General features: G+C 40.1%; 1 protein-coding gene across 2 annotated transcripts in view; it reads left to right on the top strand.

The window, feature by feature from the left end:
- Positions 1 to 15,496, top strand: part of myom1b (myomesin 1b) — a 159,676-nt gene extending 144,180 nt beyond the window's left edge. For both annotated transcript variants that reach the window (XM_073043756.1, XM_073043766.1), the window contains 2 exons: positions 4,158 to 4,296; positions 12,539 to 15,496. In XM_073043756.1, the coding sequence (XP_072899857.1) occupies positions 4,158 to 4,296; positions 12,539 to 12,681 (282 nt within the window). In that variant the 3' untranslated portion in view covers positions 12,682 to 15,496. The remainder of the gene's footprint in view (positions 1 to 4,157; positions 4,297 to 12,538) is intronic.
- Positions 15,497 to 16,120: the final 624 nt, after the last annotated feature.

Here is a 16,120-nt window from a genome sequence, read left to right as displayed (position 1 = left end):
AGTGGATATAGGACCGCTAGAAAATGAGGCAGGAGAAATAATAACAAAGGACAAGGAGATGGCAGGCGAACTAAATTAGTATTTTGCATCAGTCTTCACTGTGGAAGACACTAGCAGTGTGCCAGATGTTGTAGTGTGTGAGGGAAGAGAAGTGGGTACCTTTACTATTACAAGGGAGAAGGTGCTCAAAAAGTTGAAAGACCCAAAGTCACCTGGACCAGATGAACTGCACCCTAGGGCCCTGAAAGAGGTAGCATTAGGGATTATGGCAGGATTAGAAATGATCTTTCAAATGATCTTGTGCAGAACACCCTAAAATTTAATTTGCAGGTTGAGTCAGTGGTGAGGAAGGCAAATGTAATGTTCGCATTCATTTCAAGAGGTCTAGAATACAGGAGCAGCGATGTGATGCTGAGGCTCTGGTGAGGCCTCACCTTGAGTATTGTCAACAGTTTTGGGCTCCTCATCTGAGGAGAGATGTGCAGGCACTGGAGAGGGTCCAGAGGAGGTTCACAAGGATGATTCCAGGAATGAAAAGGTTATCATACGAGGAAAGTTTGATGGCACTGGGACTGTACTTGCTGGAACTTAAAAGGATGAAGAGGGATCTCATCGAAACCTTTTAAATGTTGAATAGCCTAGACAAGGAAGATGTTGTAAGGATGCTTTCCATGGTGGGAGACTCTCGGACAAGAGAGCACAGCCTTAGGATAGAGGGGCATCCATTCAGAACAGAGATGCAGAGGAATTTCTTTAGCCAAAGGGTGGTGAATTTGTGGAATTTGTTGCCACATGCAGCTGTGGAGGCCAGGTAATTGGCTGTACTTAAGGTGGAGATTGATAGGTTCTTGATTGGATATGGCATCAAAGGTTATGGTGAGAAGGCTGGGAACTGAGGTTGAGGAGGAGGAAAAAAAAGGATTAGCCATGATTGAATGGCGGAGCAGACTCGATGGGCCACATAGCCCAATTCTGCTCCTATGTCATATGGTCTAGGATGACTTGAAAGATGAATGAATGGCTGAGGAACTGGGCCTTCAGATTTCTGAATCATTGGGTAGAAGGTATGACCTGTACAAAATGGACAGGTTACACGTCAACCCCAGGGGGACCAATATCCTTGCAGGCAAGTTTACTAGAGCTCATGGACAGGGTTTTCAATTAATTTGGCAGGGGGGTGAGAACCAGAGTGATAGGGCTGTGGATGGGATAGTTGGTATACAAACAAATGCAGTGTGTACTGAGAATGTGAGGAAGGACAGACAGATGATGATAAGGGCAAAATAGCAGTTAGTGTAACATGGGGACAAAATCATAAAGAGTGATGAATACAGGAGTGAAGGTGCTATATTTGAATGGATGCAGTATTTTAGATGATCTTATAGCACAGGTAGAGATTGTCAGGTTTGATATTGTAGACATTGCTAAGTTCTGGCTGAAAGAAGCTTATAATTGGGACCTTAACATCCAAGGATACACATTGTATCGAAAGGACTGCCAGTTAGGCTGAGCGGTTGGCGTGACTCGGTTAGTAAAAAAATTAATCAAATCCTTAGAAAGAGGTAACATAGGATCAGAAGATATAAAAACCTTGTGGGTGGAGATAAGAAACTGCAAGAGTAAAAAGTCCCTGATGGGAGTTATATACTGGCCTCTCCCATACAGTAGCCAGGATGTGAGATACAAATAACAATGGGAGGTAGAAAAGGCATGTTAATATCCAAATACACTGCAAAAATCAGGTTGGTGTTGGATCCCAAGAGGGAGAATTTATAGAATGCCCTTGAGATGGCTTCTTAGAGCGGCTTTTTCGTTGCTCCAACTATGGGAAAAGATATTCTGGATTGGGTGTTGTGTGATGAACTGGACTTAATTACGGAGCTTAAAGTACAGGAACCTGAGAAGTAATGATCATAATATGAGAGGAAGAAGTTAAAGTCAGATGTACCACTATTACAGTAAGTAAAGGAAATTATAGTGTCATGAGAGATGAGCTGGCCAAAGTTGGTTGGAAGGGGACAGTAGTAAGGATGACAGCAGAACAGCAATGGCTGGAGGTTCTGGGAGATATTCAGAAGGCATGGGATAGATACATAGCCCAAAGTAGAGGAAGCATTCTAAAGGCAGGACAAAATGATGAAACTGTGGCTGACAAGGGAGATCAAAGCCAACATTAAAGCAAATGAGAAGGCATATAATAGAGCAAGAATTAGTGGGAAGTTACAGGATTGGGAGGCTTTAAAAACCAACAGAAGCCAACTTAAAATACCTTATGAGGGAAAAGATGAAATATAAAGGTAAGCTAACCAATAGTATCAAAAAGGATACCAAAGGTTTTCTCAGATGTATAAAGAGTAAAACAGGGGCAAGTGTAGATATCGGACAGCTGGAAAATGACACTGGAGTGGTAGTAAAGGGGGAAAAGGAAATGACAGATGAACTGAATAAGTATTTTGCATCAGTTTTCACTGTGGAAGGCAGGAGCAGCATGCTGGAAGTTTGAGATTGCCAGGTGGCAGAAATGATTGCAGTTGCTAGGGAGAAGGAGCTTGGGAAGCTGAAAGGTATGAAATTAGGTATGTTACTTGGATCAGAGACTACACCCCAGGGTCCTGAAAGAGGTAGCCGAAGAGATTGTGAAGGTATTAGTAATGATTGTTCAAGAGTCACTGGATGCTGGCATGGTTCTAGAGGTCTGGAAAGTTGCAAATGTCACTCCACTCTTCAAGAAGGGAGGCAGATGAAAGGTAATTATAGGCCAGTTAGCCTGACCTCAGCGGCTGGGAAGATGTTGAAGTTGATTGTTAAGGGTGAGGTCTCAGGGTACTTGGAGAACATGATAAAATAGGCCAAAGTCAGCATAGTTTTCTTGGGGAAATCTTGCCTGAGAGATCTTTTGGAATTCTTTGAGGAAATAACAAGCAGGATAGAAAAAGGAGAATCAGTGGATTTTGTGTACTTGGAATTTCAGAAAGCCTTTGACAAGGTGCCTCTCATAAGGCTACTTAACAAGGTAAGAGACTATGGTATTACAGAAAAGATGCCAGCATGGATAGGGCATTGGCTGATTGGCTGGAGGAAAAGGGTGGGAATTAAAGGAGCCCTTTCTGGTTGGCTACCGGTAACTAGTAGTGTTCCACAGGAATTGGTGTTGGGACCATTTCTTTTTATCTGGATGACAGAATTGAGGGCTTTGTGACCAAGTTTGTGGACAATAGCAAGGATGTAATGCTGAGGCTTTATGAGGCACTAGTTAGCCATCACTTGGAATATTGTGAGCCATTTTGGCCCTCTTATTTAAGAGAGGATATGCTGACATTGGAGGAGGTTCAGAGGAGGTTCACGAGAACGATTCTGGGAATAAAAGGGTTATCGTATAAGGAGTGTCTGATGGTTCTGGGACTGCACTTGCTGGAATTTTGAAGAATAAGTGGGGAATCTCATTGAAAACTATTGAAATGTTGAAAGGCCTAGATACAGTGGATGTCTCCTATAGTGGGAAAATCTAGGACCAGAGGGCACAGCCTCGGAATAGAGGGACATCCATTTAGAACAGGGATGGGGAGGAATTTCTTTAGCCAGAGGATGGTGAATCAGTGGAATTTGTTGCCACAGGCGGCTGTGGAAGCCAAGTCACTGGGTATAATTAAGGCAAAGGTTGATAGATTCTTGATTAGTCAAGGCATAGAGGTTACGGGGAGCAGCCAGGAGAATGTGGTTGAGAGGGAAAATGGATCAACTATGATGAAATGGCAGAGCAGACTTTATCAGTCCTGATGAAGGTTCTCGGCTCAAAATGGCATGGTTGCTGCCTGACCTGCTGAGTTCTTCCAGCATTTTTTGTGTGTTGCTGACGAAGTTTCCATATTGTGTAGATTTCAATGTTGTATGTACACTGATATCTATTTTGCACATCCCTTACAGTACTATTCCTTCAAATTATACAAAAATATAAAAGATTATTCAAATAAATCATCATTTTAAATAAGTCCATTTTGTAATGTAGCCATACCTTGTCATGATTAATGTTAAGACGGTAACCCACCATGTAATTGTAATAATTAGAAGAACAATTAATAATTAAATTTCCTGTGTTTTATTATTTATACACAGGACATATCATCTTTGTGTAAACAAATAATTGTTTTTCTGACTAGCTGATGATTGTCCAAGCCTCTGGAGAAATCTGTATGGCAATGTACGTTGCTGATGCTGCGGGCAATGTTCAGGAATCACTGACTGAAGACACTACAAAAAATGCACGTGGAAGAAAAACTGTTGTCCATACAGAGGAAGGTGAGTAAATGGCTCGTGTTTTGGTTTAGAGGGCTAAAGACCATCTAAACTTTCTGAACTAGTACTCGCTGAAGCTCTGCTCGAATATTTAGGATTGGTTTCTGCAGTCAGCAGCAAAGCAATGGCGCTCTCTACTGATCTGCAAAGAAGATGTCAGCAAAAATCTACCGGTAGTTATCTTCCAGTTGTTACTCAGCACCAGCTCTTTGAGTTCAAGCTTACCAGCAACAGTGATGTTGTAATAAAAGCTGAGCAACTAATACATTAAAGTATTTTCTCAGGTAGCAAATTAGTAAATAAAAAATGACAAACTAAACAACAAACTTGTGAAATATTTCAGAGCAAGAGTATTATGGATTCAAAGAATCTTGCGAGTGTATAGCACATAAACTGGCCCTTCTACCCACCTTGTCCATCATGTGTCTGTCTGTCTGTACTAAGCTTGTTTATTGGTATTTGGTCCATAGCTTTCCAATCATGGGCAATTCAAGTTCTTGTCCAAATACTTTTTGAATGTTATGAGAATAACTGCCTCCTAAGAGGAAAATTGGATCAGCGATGATGAAATGACAGAGCAGACTCGATGGGCCAAATGGCCTAATTCTGATCCTATATTTTATGGCCTTATGGTCTATGGTCCTTCACCCACTGGTACAGTGTATTCCTGATTCTACCCACCCTCTGGTGAGATTCCATTTAACCATTTACAGCATGGCAGCATAGCAGTTAGTGTAATGCTTTACAGTATCAGAATTCAGGAAATTGGGGTTCAATTCCTGCCACTGTCTGTAAGGAGTTTGTATGTTCTTTCCATGACCCCATGGATTTTGTGTGCGCCGGTTTCCTCCCACATTCCAAAGATGTACGGGTTAGGGTTAGTAAGTTGTCGGCATGCTACGCTGGCACCGGAAGCATGGCGACAGTTGCAAGCTGCCTCCCAGCACATCCACAGGCAATGCTGGTAATTGACACAAAGGACACATTTCACTGTGTTTCCGTGTCCATGTGACAAATAGAGTTAATCTTCAGATCTTCATGCCATTTATGGGGAAACCTTCCTAATTATAAACTTCATCTCTGCCCGTCATAACTTTGTATATCACAAATAGCACCCACTACTACCTACCCCTCAGTCTCATCACTTCAAGGAAAACAAATCCAGACTATCCAGTCTCTCATTTGTTAAGCACTGTCCTAGGCAACATCCTTGGCACCTTTTCTTTCCTTTCTGTGGTGACCAGAACTGTACACAATTCTGCAGCTGTTAGCCTGAACCACAATTGTTTCCCATAATCTCCTTACCAAACACATTACATCCTCAAAGGCTTGTAATTACCTGACTTATCTTTGCTGCCCTTCTTGAAGAAGGGCAACATTTTTTTTCCTCCAGTTACCTGGAACATGACTCAGAACAGCAAAGATTTAAAAATCTCTACAGGCCCCAGCAATGTCCTTCCTTGCGACCTGGGAAACATCTCACCAGGTTCTGTGGATTTACCAAACTTTAAGCCTGCAAACTTATCTAACAGCACTTCCTTTGTAATATGGTCTAGATTTTCATTGTCTTCCCCAACTCTTCTCTGAATTCTCCAGCTACAATGTTCAGCTACTGAATGAACGTAAATGAGAAAATTTATTTAAGATGCTACCAATCTCCAAAAGTTCCATTCACAATTTGCCATTTCAGATCATAATGAACCCTTTTCTTTTCCCTAGTTACCCTCTTACACTTAATATAGAACACTTTGTGATTTTCCTTAATATTGTATGCTAGTAATATTTTGTGTTCCATCTTTGTCTTCATAATTTCATTCTTAAGTCCCCTCCCAATTACTGTCTGTACCACTGAAAGGAATCTTCCATTTTCAGTTCTGTGTACTTGTCATTGATTCTGTTCTATATCCAGTCCTCAAGATTCCTTAACATCCAGAAGGTGTTGGACTTGTCCTCCATACCTATCACCATTATTGGAACATGTTGTCCTGAACTTTCACCATTCCTTTTTCAAATGAGCCCCACTAATCCAATGTGAACCTACTTACAAGTGGTTGCTCCCAGTCTAATTGTGCCAGGTTCTATCTCATGATATTCAGTTTGGCCTTAGCTTCATTCAGGACCTTAATTTTTAGACCACTCTTATCCTTTGGCCACTATATCTATGGCCACTATTTTCAGAATGCTTTCCCACTGATACTTCAAACACTTGCCTAGCTGCATTCCTCAAGGTTAGGGCCAGAAATGCCCTTTCTCTTTTAGGATAATCTACATACTGATTTAAAATACTCTCCTAGATGTACTTCTAAAATTCCACCCCCTCTATTCTTTCACACTAATGTAGTCCCAGTTAATATAGTGCAAGCTGAAATTCTGTATTATTACAACCCAATTATTCCTGCAGATCTTGTCTGCTCCTCTAATGTCTGTTGACTATTACGAGACCTGGAGTATAATCCAGCAGAAGTGATTGCCCCCCCCCCCCCCCCACCCCCGACATTTTCATTGCTGAGCACGATCCATAAGACCAGAAGACTTGGGCTTTTTGTGATGTACTTCTTTAATAGCCTCTCTCATCACTGCAGTAATTGATTCATTAATCAATATTGCAATGCCACCTCCTGTTTTACATCACCTTATCATGCTGGAATTTTGTTCCCTGGAACATTGAGTTGCCAGGCCTGCCCTTCTTCCAACCACATCTGATTGATAGCAATAATATCATATTTCCATGTGCTGATTTATCTCTCAATACTTCTGCCTTACTGGTAACTCCTTGCATTAAAATAGACATAATTTAGCCTTTAATCATCCTTTATCATGCTTGTGTATGCTCTGTCCACTAAACTGAATTACAACTTCATCCATATTTGACTGCATCTTCCCAACTGTATATGTGTGCCCCATTCCCCTGCCAAAATAGTTAACCAACCTTCAAAATTATTGGAAAACCTCCAAACAGGCACTAATTCTGCTTCAGGTGCCATCAAGTTTGTACTGGTCCATCTTCCTCGGTGATTCAGAAATCTAAAGCTCTCTCTCCTAAACCATTTCTTTAGCTATACTTTTATCTGCCTATCCTCTTATTCCAATATTCACTAGCATGTGGTACTGGGATCATGCACAAAAGAAGAGGGTAGAAGCTGAAATAGCATAAATGCTTGAAGTATGAAACTCATTATTTAAAAATACAATTTACTCATATGAAAACCAGGTTTATTTTGTAACATTGCTCACTGGCCATAAAAACTCAGCTGCACGTAAATCACATATTAAATAAAGGACTTGTGTGTAACCTTGATCACTGTTGAATGGTCAAAATGATTATTGGCAGTGCAGTTGGCTGCAAACAGATCCGACTTTGCATCATGAACATAAACCCATTTCCCCATGGGATTCACTGTTGTTATAAACTTTCGTAACCTTTTGGAACTTTTAGGGGTCTTTTGGAACTTTTCAGCGGGCTACGATCATCACGAGAGATCTTTTATTGGTGAGGCTGCATGAGGTTTAAAAAGAGCTCAGGGCCTTTCGGAACTTTTTGGCAGGTTGTAATCATTACAATCTCTTAGGCACTCAGCAGGGGCCAACAAAAAGAAGTGGAGTGGCTATTCTGTGAGCGACCTTTGTGTGGGTGGCCCAGTATTAAAGTGGTCAGGCTTTGAGTCAACAGGTTTAGGTGAGAATAGGCGCGTGCTAGAACTGAGTTTGAGAAGTTAGGGGTATAGCAACCGTAGACAGGATGATAGTTCAGGCAGTGGAATGCACTTCCTGTGAGATGTCGATTTCAGGTTATCTGACAATCCCCTGATGATGACATGTGACTGACATGGTCAAGGAACTGGAGCTGGAGCTAGATGTACTCAGAAACATTCAGGAGGCTTCAACCTCATAGATGAGACTTTTACTGAGGGGGTCACATCCAGAGTGCAGGTTTTAGATAGTAGATCAGTGACCACCAGTAGAAGTAAAAGTCAGTGCGGGGTACCACCCCTCAGCAACCAGTATACCCTTTGGATACTTCTGTGGAGATGGCCCATCAAGGCACAGCAGCAGCAGCCACAGAACTGGCCCTGTGGCTGGACCTGAGACTCTGCAAGGAAGAGGCTGAAGACCAGGGCCTCCAACGTAGTAATCTCTGGATCATTCCCAGTACCACGTGCTAGTCAGGGCAGGAATAGGATGATAGTACAGATTGCACTAATTGCACAGATAGTACTGAACACTAGCAGTATTGCAGAAATTCAAGAGTGTTAGGGGGCAGAATTGAGTGTAGTTGATATTAATAAGGAGAAGGTGCTCGGGAAGACATAAAATCTGAATGCAGGCAAATCAGCTAAACCAGATGTTCTGAAAGAGGTAGCTGAAGAGATTATGGGGGCATTATTAATGACCTTTTAAGAATCACTAGTCTCTGGAATGATTCCAGAGGACTGGAAAATTGCAGATGTCACTCCACTCTTTAAGAAGGGAGGGAGGAAGAAGAAAGGAAATTATAGGCCAGTTAACCTGATGTCAGTGATTTGGAAGAGCTTGGAGTCCATTATTAAAGATGACGTTTCAGGGTACTTGAAAGCACATGATAAAGTAGACAAAATTCAGCACTGTTTCCTTTATGAAAAACCTTGCCTGACACAATATTGGAATTCTTTGAGGAAATAACAGAGAGGACAGGAAAAGGAGTCAGTTGATGTGATTGTTTTCAATTTTCAGAAGGCCTTTGACAAAGTACCACACATGAGGCTGCTTAACAAGAGCCCATGGTATTACAGGAAAGATACTAGCATGGATAGAAAATGACAACTGGCAGGAGGCAAAGAGTAGGAATAAAAGGGGGCCTTTTCTGGTTGGCTGCTGGCGACTAGTGGTGTTTTGCAAGGGTCACTATTGGGCTGTTTCTTTTCACAATAATTGTCAATAAATTGGCTGATGGAATTGATGGCTTTGTAACCAAGTTTGCAGAAAATATGATGATAGGTGGAGGGTCAGGTAGTGTTGAGGAAGCAGAGAGTCTGCAGAAGGACTTAGACAGATTGAGAGAATGGGCAAGGAAGTGGCATATGGACTATTTTCTGAATGGAAAAAAAATTAAAATCTGAGGTGCAAAAGATTCCTTTAAAGTTAATTTACAAGTTGAGTTGGTCGTAAGAAAGACAAATGCAATGTTTGCATTCATTTCAGGAGAACGGGAATACAAAGGTCTGGATGTAATGTTTAGGTTTGACAAGGCATTGTTCAGACCACACATGGAGTATGGTGAGCAGGTTTAAGCCCCTTATCTAAGAAAAGATATGCTGCAATTGGAGAGGATCCAGAGGAGGTTAATAAGAATAATTTGGGAAATGCAAGAGTTAAGGTACAAAGTGCATTTGATTGTTTTGGGCCTGTACTTTCCGGAGTTTAGAAGTTGAGGGGGGTTCTCAATGAAACCTATTGAATATTGAAAGGTCTAGATAGAGTGGACATGGAGATGTTTCCTATAGCGGGGGAACTCTCAAACCTGAGGGCATAGAAGGTATAGAAGAAAGAGCATAGAAGGTTGAGGGGGGACTTGATAGGTATTTAAAATTATGAGGGGGATAGATAGAGTTGACATGGATGGGCTTTTTTCCATTGAGAGTAGGGGAGATTCAAACAAGAGGACATGAGTTGAAAGTTAGGGGGCAAAAGTTTAAGGGTAACACGAGGGGGAATTTCTTTACTCAGAGAGTGGTAGCTGTGTGGAACAAGCTTCCAGTAGAAGTGGTAGAGGCAGGTTCGGTATTGTCATTTAAAGTAAAATTGGATAGGCATATGGACAGGAAAGGAATGGAGGGTTATGGGCTGAGTGCGGGTCAGTGGGACTAGATGAGAGTCAGTGTTCGGCACGGACTAGAAGGGCCGAGATGGCCTGTTTCCGTGCTGTAATTGTTGTATGGTTATATAGCCTCAGAATAGAGGGACATCCATTTAGAACAGAGAAAATGAAGAATTTCTGTAGCCAAAGGCTGGTGTATCTGTGTAATACATTGTCACAGATGACTGTAGAGGCCAGCTCATTGAATATACTTAAAATGGAGGGTAATAGGTTCTTTATTAGTCAGTACATCAAATTTATAGGGAGAAAGCAGGAAAATAGGGTTGAGAGGGATAATAAGTCAGCCTTGATAGAATGGCAGGGTAGACTCAATGGGCTGTATAGCCTAATTCTGCACTTGCCTTATGGTCTAAACACTAAGCTGGTTTCCACTGGTTACAATGAAAAGGTTGTACTGCATCCTGAGGAGTAAGTATTCACAGACAGCAGCTTCTGCATTTCCATATTTAGCTTCACATAAATTGTTGCCAGCCTTATGGTGCAAAGGCAGTGAACACCGATACCTTGTTGTCATTAGAACTACGTACAAAGTTTGCCTTGTTCAAGATTTCCAGTACCAAGTGTAAAGGAGAACAAAATAATTGTTCCTCCAAATCCGATGCAGTACAGAAAAACACAATAAGATAAAGAACACACGGTAAAAAAAAACAATAAATACAATTTCATGAGATGGCTTATATACTCCCGAAGCCTTTTCCATGGATGGGTATGGCCACAGGGCAGCGAAGGTTTAAAATCAGGGTTTTCCTTCTCCTAGACAGGCTGCCATCCATGGTGCCTGATGGTGGTAGAGGCAAACATATTAGTAATATTTAAGAAACTTTAAGTAGGTAGATGGATGATAAAAGAAAGGAAGGCTGTGTAGCAGGCACAGGTTAGATTGATCTTGGAGTAGGTTAAAAGGTCAGCACAACATCATGGATCATAGGACCTGTACTGTGCTGTAAGGTTCTATGTTCTGCCCATTATCTACCTATTTAGAAATCTCAATGGTTTGGCATCTGCTTTACTGGATGCTGATTCTTATGCTCCCCTTCACTCACCAGAGCATTCCCTGTGACCTGAGTTTTCCACAGTCCTTCGAGACTCAGTGGTTCTGTCTTTCACAGTACCTTTAAAGTTCTCACTTCGCAGGAAAATGTATTATTACCTTTTAAATTAAAAAGTATACCCTGTGGAGTATTAACAAACTAACATCACATAGACCAAACTATTTGCTGGTCCAGCGCCAAAATCCTGTGAGTACAGGATTAATGAAGTTTTACTGTATTTATGAGTTGACTATTGCTAACAACTAGAAGTACTGATTCAATAGCTCATTGTTATGTTTGGATTACCACAAGATCTTTGAGTTTATTCCTAAGAAAGGCACACATTCTTTCTGTTCCTGGCTCAATTCATTCTGTTCAGTATCCACTTCAACTACAATGTAATTATGGAATGTGTCCTTTATCCAGTGAGCTGAAGATTGCAAACTGATTTCTGTTCTGTTGCATGCTTTTAATAGGTGGCAATGACAAACACTGTGATAAGAATTGTGATTTTTTTGTATATAATATGTGTGACTGGTAAAAGAGTAAAATTCTGATAACCTGCTATCCTATTAAATAGAAATTAGATTTACATTAGATGTTAAAGTGATTCTTCCCAGACTCCACCAAAACCAAATACATCCTGTACTTATACTGTTCTGAAACTCTCCACAATTCTGGTTCCTGCTCCCCTCAAATTCACTGAGACTCCCCCAAGCCATGGACTCCTAAACCAATGGAATATTGCAGAAAATGCTAGATAGATTGAGGGAGGAGTGGAGAAACTTAGGGTAAGAATGAGACAGAGGATGGATAGATGAAAGATGGTCAAAGATTGAGGTGTCAAGATAATAGAGGACACTAAAGATCCAAGGAGAGGAAGAAGGTTACACTTCCATAGGAGGTGTAAAAAATATTTGGGGTGGATGGGGCAGGAGGAGATTGTGTGCTCTGAAAGTAGACCTAAGGTATGGGAATTGTTAAAGAGGTTAATAAATTGATAGGGAGAGGTGGGCAAGGGGAGGAGTGGTCCAGCTGTCCACAGTACAACATTGGTGCTGTAAAGGTATGCCTGTCTGTTCAATGTGGTAATTCTTGTACCATTTAGCTGCCAGGCTTTCTGAGACTAAGGAAGCATAGTTAACTGGGGTTTTGTCTGGAACAGAGTAAATATCGTTGAAACAGGAACTGAAGGTCCCATTCTCCTTTCTCCTTCTTTCAAAATTACCTTGTAAAAAATGAAGTTAGGAAAGAATTAGAATTTTAAAAATTATTATTTCTACTTGCCCACATCTAGTTATTCTTGGCGGTTTAATTTTGCTGTTCATCACTGACTCTGTTGTTCATCTGTAACAAACAGATTTGAAAAAACCCCAGGTGGAAGAGTTTATTGCAACTGAAGAAACTCCTGATCCAATCACAATTTCTGGATCAAATGAAAACACAATTCCAAACTACACCACAAGCAAAGAACCATTACCGAAAATTGATGACTTTGAATAAGCTGCTGTTACAATTCTCTGCAAACAAGCATAGATTCAGCCATGTTTCAAAATCCAAATGACTGAAAAAGTTTGGTGAAGTCAAAAAGACCATGGAAGGTGTACTTGGAAATGACGATGATCACTAAGTTGCTCAAGAATTAGCTTGGCAAGACAATGGATAAACATATATTCAATACAACAGATCAGATGAAATATTACATTATATCAGTAAAATAAAAATAAAATAAAAATAAAATAAAATTGGAATGTGTTATAAAACAGCAGTGTTCTAAAGAAAAGCCAAAAAAAATCTGCAGATACCGAGAATTTGAAAGTGAAAATGCTGGTATTTGAAAAGCAGGTCATGCCTCTGTGGAAAGAGAAAAAGAGTTTTACATTTTATATTTTAGGTCAATGACCTTTCATTCGTGAACAAAAACAGGTAGGTATTAAGTTGCAGAGAGGGATCCCATTCATTGAATTTCTGTTGGTCTTCATTGGGAAAGTACAGAAGGCCAAAGACAAAGAGGCTGAAGCAGGAATGGGATGGACAATTAGAATGACAGGCAGGAGGAAGCTTGCAATCATTCCTGCAAAATGAAAGAAAATGCTCTGCAAAGTCCTCGCTATCTCTATTTGATTTATCCATTGTAGAGAAGCACATGATAAACAGTAAATTGCTTCTTTATTTGGAAAAGTCTGTGTCCCTAGATGGTGGAAAGAGTAGAGTTAAAGGCAGTTGCCGTCTCTACTATGGAAGTGCCATACGAAGGCCAGTGTTTGGTGGTTGAGCTGGTTTAGAGATGAACAAGGAGTCATGGAAGTAACCATCCTATTGGAATGCTGAATAGAGATGTAATTTTGTTGAAGATAACGGAAATTATGGAGAAGGATCTGTCAAATGGTGAGCAGAATCGAGGGCTGGGCAAACCCAATTCTTGCTATGGCTGCAGGACGAGAAGGTGAAAGCAGATTTACAGGAAATAGAGGTAATATAATCAAGAGCTCTGTCAACCATGGTAGAAGAAAGCTATAGTTAAGATTAAAAGAAGTAATCTCAGAAATACTCGTATGGAAAGCCCCAACAATAAAACAAATACAACTGAGATGCAGAACCTGGGAGAAAGGAATGAAATTCTTATAAGAAGTATGTTGAAGGGAATAATCATCAAGACAGCTGTGAGAATCTATGAGTTAGTAATATAATTAGATGTTTAATCAAATACTTTCTTGACTTCCCTTGTTCCATTTCAGATGATAGGTAATTGGAACCTCAGAGACATCCTTGCAGACTGAAGTTAAGAGTTGTATAACTAATTTCCATTTAGCTTGTATGGGTGATCTGAATTATCAACTGTTTGTCACTTTAACTCTCCATCCCATTCCCTACTCTGACCTCTAATGAATCCCAATGGAAGACCAAGTCATCATGTATTCTTCCCTGGGACATTGTAGCCTTCAGGACCCAACAATTTTAGAAAACAAGTCTTGCCTGTTTGTATCAGAACCTGTAAAAGGAATTCAGCTTTTTCTCACTCCACAACTGCATCTGGTAAAAACATACAAAAATAATCAATAGTAGGCCTTTCCCCCTTCCTTTCTGAAGAAGGATCTTGGCCTGAAATGTCAATTGTTTATTCCTTTCCATAGATGCTGCCCAACCAACTGAGTTCCTCCAGCATTTTGTGTGTGTAGCTTTGGATTTCCAGCATCTGCAGAATTTCTTGTGTGAGTTATGTTCCTACTTCCTCCTTTCTTAAGTAGTGAGATCCCATTTGCTATTCTCCAATCCACAGGAACAACTCTAGAATCTACTGCACAAGATTTTGAAAGATGAGAACTCGTGTATTCACTACCCCTACGAGCATCTATTTTAAAACTTGGGTCTTCTGGGTGTTTCTAACATGCATTTAATTTACGGTTTCCTGAAAAACTGTGTTTTATGTATTTTATTTAGAGACACAACAGAGAACAGGCCATTCTGGCCCAACGAGCCATGCTGCCCAACAACCCACCTATTTAGAGAACTCTGAACTCTGTTACCCTAAGCTGTAATAAATAACCTCACACTAACCGCTCTGCTACTGTGACGCCCAGCTACATTACCATGGCATGGCTACCATTGCATCTCACAGTTCCAGCATTTCATTCCCTCTCTTTTATATTCATTTGTCTCCCTCTCTTTCCATTCCTGTAAATAAATCAGCTAAAATTAACAAACATTGATCACCCCTTCTTAGGTTACACTAACAACAATTCTGTCACCCAGACAATCTTGGCTTCTTTTCCTTATGATCTCTCAGCTCTCTACAACTTAACTTGCGCATTTTCTTACTTCTCTATTCTGATGAAAGGTTTTAAAACTGAAATTTTAAACCTCTTTCTCTCATTTTATCATGTCCTCTGAGGTATTGCTCTATGAAATACACTGCAATGTGTGTGCTGTCTATTATAATGTATGTAAAGTTTGAAGTGTTGATTTTAGGTCAAATCCTGTGAATTTAATAGAAAATCAGAGCAACTTCATCATCACAATGTCTTCAATCTGCGCTGCTTTCTTGAAAATCTCTGATTATAAAGACATTGCATCACTAAAATTGCCCTCTCGGGTCTTATTTACTTTGTGGTTACTTCCTCAGAGACATAGATTATTGCAAGTGAGTTGTGTTTTAGTTACTGCACTGATACATTCTACATGTTAAACAATATTGTATAAAGATTATTTTACAAAAACTATATTTCTGTAAGTCAGCCTCATCCACAATACATGAAAAGTTTAATTAGTGAGTTTCTGATGTATTCTCAGACAATAAAATTCCCCTGTGATAATGCAATACTGTCAAATTGCCTGGTTAATTATCATTACATGATATATTGTGTTGTATGTTCAACTAGTATAGGTTGAGAAAATAACTACCAAACAGACAAAAAAAATGTCAAGTAGTTACAGATAACAGATGAAAGAATCTGAGCTAGAATATAGATAAAGCTGGAATTTCTGATGATTCTTTGTAACTTTGATGGAAAATCAGTAGAAAGTTATGAAAGGAATGCATATCGTACCCATATGAATTCCCACAGCCTTCCTTAAAAACTTCACCAAATTGTCACGATAACCTTGTAGAAGTTTGGCTTAACATTCACCATTGCTTTGAAAGCTACTTGTGATTTGCCTGAAGAATACCGGAAATTACGGCAGGTAAGAAGTGCTCAGAGTTTACCATTAGGAAATGGACTGGTTGCTTTACTAGGCAAAGATCAGCTTTTATAAATACAAATAAAAGTGTCACCTCATGCGAGGTGCTCCCTGCCTGACTGATATGCTAGAACCAAAGAGAAGAGTTCAGGCTATACCCAGAAAATAAAACCAGAATTGGTAGAAACACAAAAAAATACACAACTTACTTGTATATGTAGCTAAAAGGAGTATTCTTTCATGCTATGCATTAAGTAATCCA

Source organism: Hemitrygon akajei, chromosome 1 (genome assembly GCF_048418815.1).
Source record: "Hemitrygon akajei chromosome 1, sHemAka1.3, whole genome shotgun sequence".
Taxonomy (NCBI): Eukaryota; Metazoa; Chordata; class Chondrichthyes; order Myliobatiformes; family Dasyatidae; genus Hemitrygon; species Hemitrygon akajei.
The sequence above is the reverse complement of the archived record's forward strand: the minus strand, read 5'-3'. Positions and strand labels throughout refer to the sequence as shown.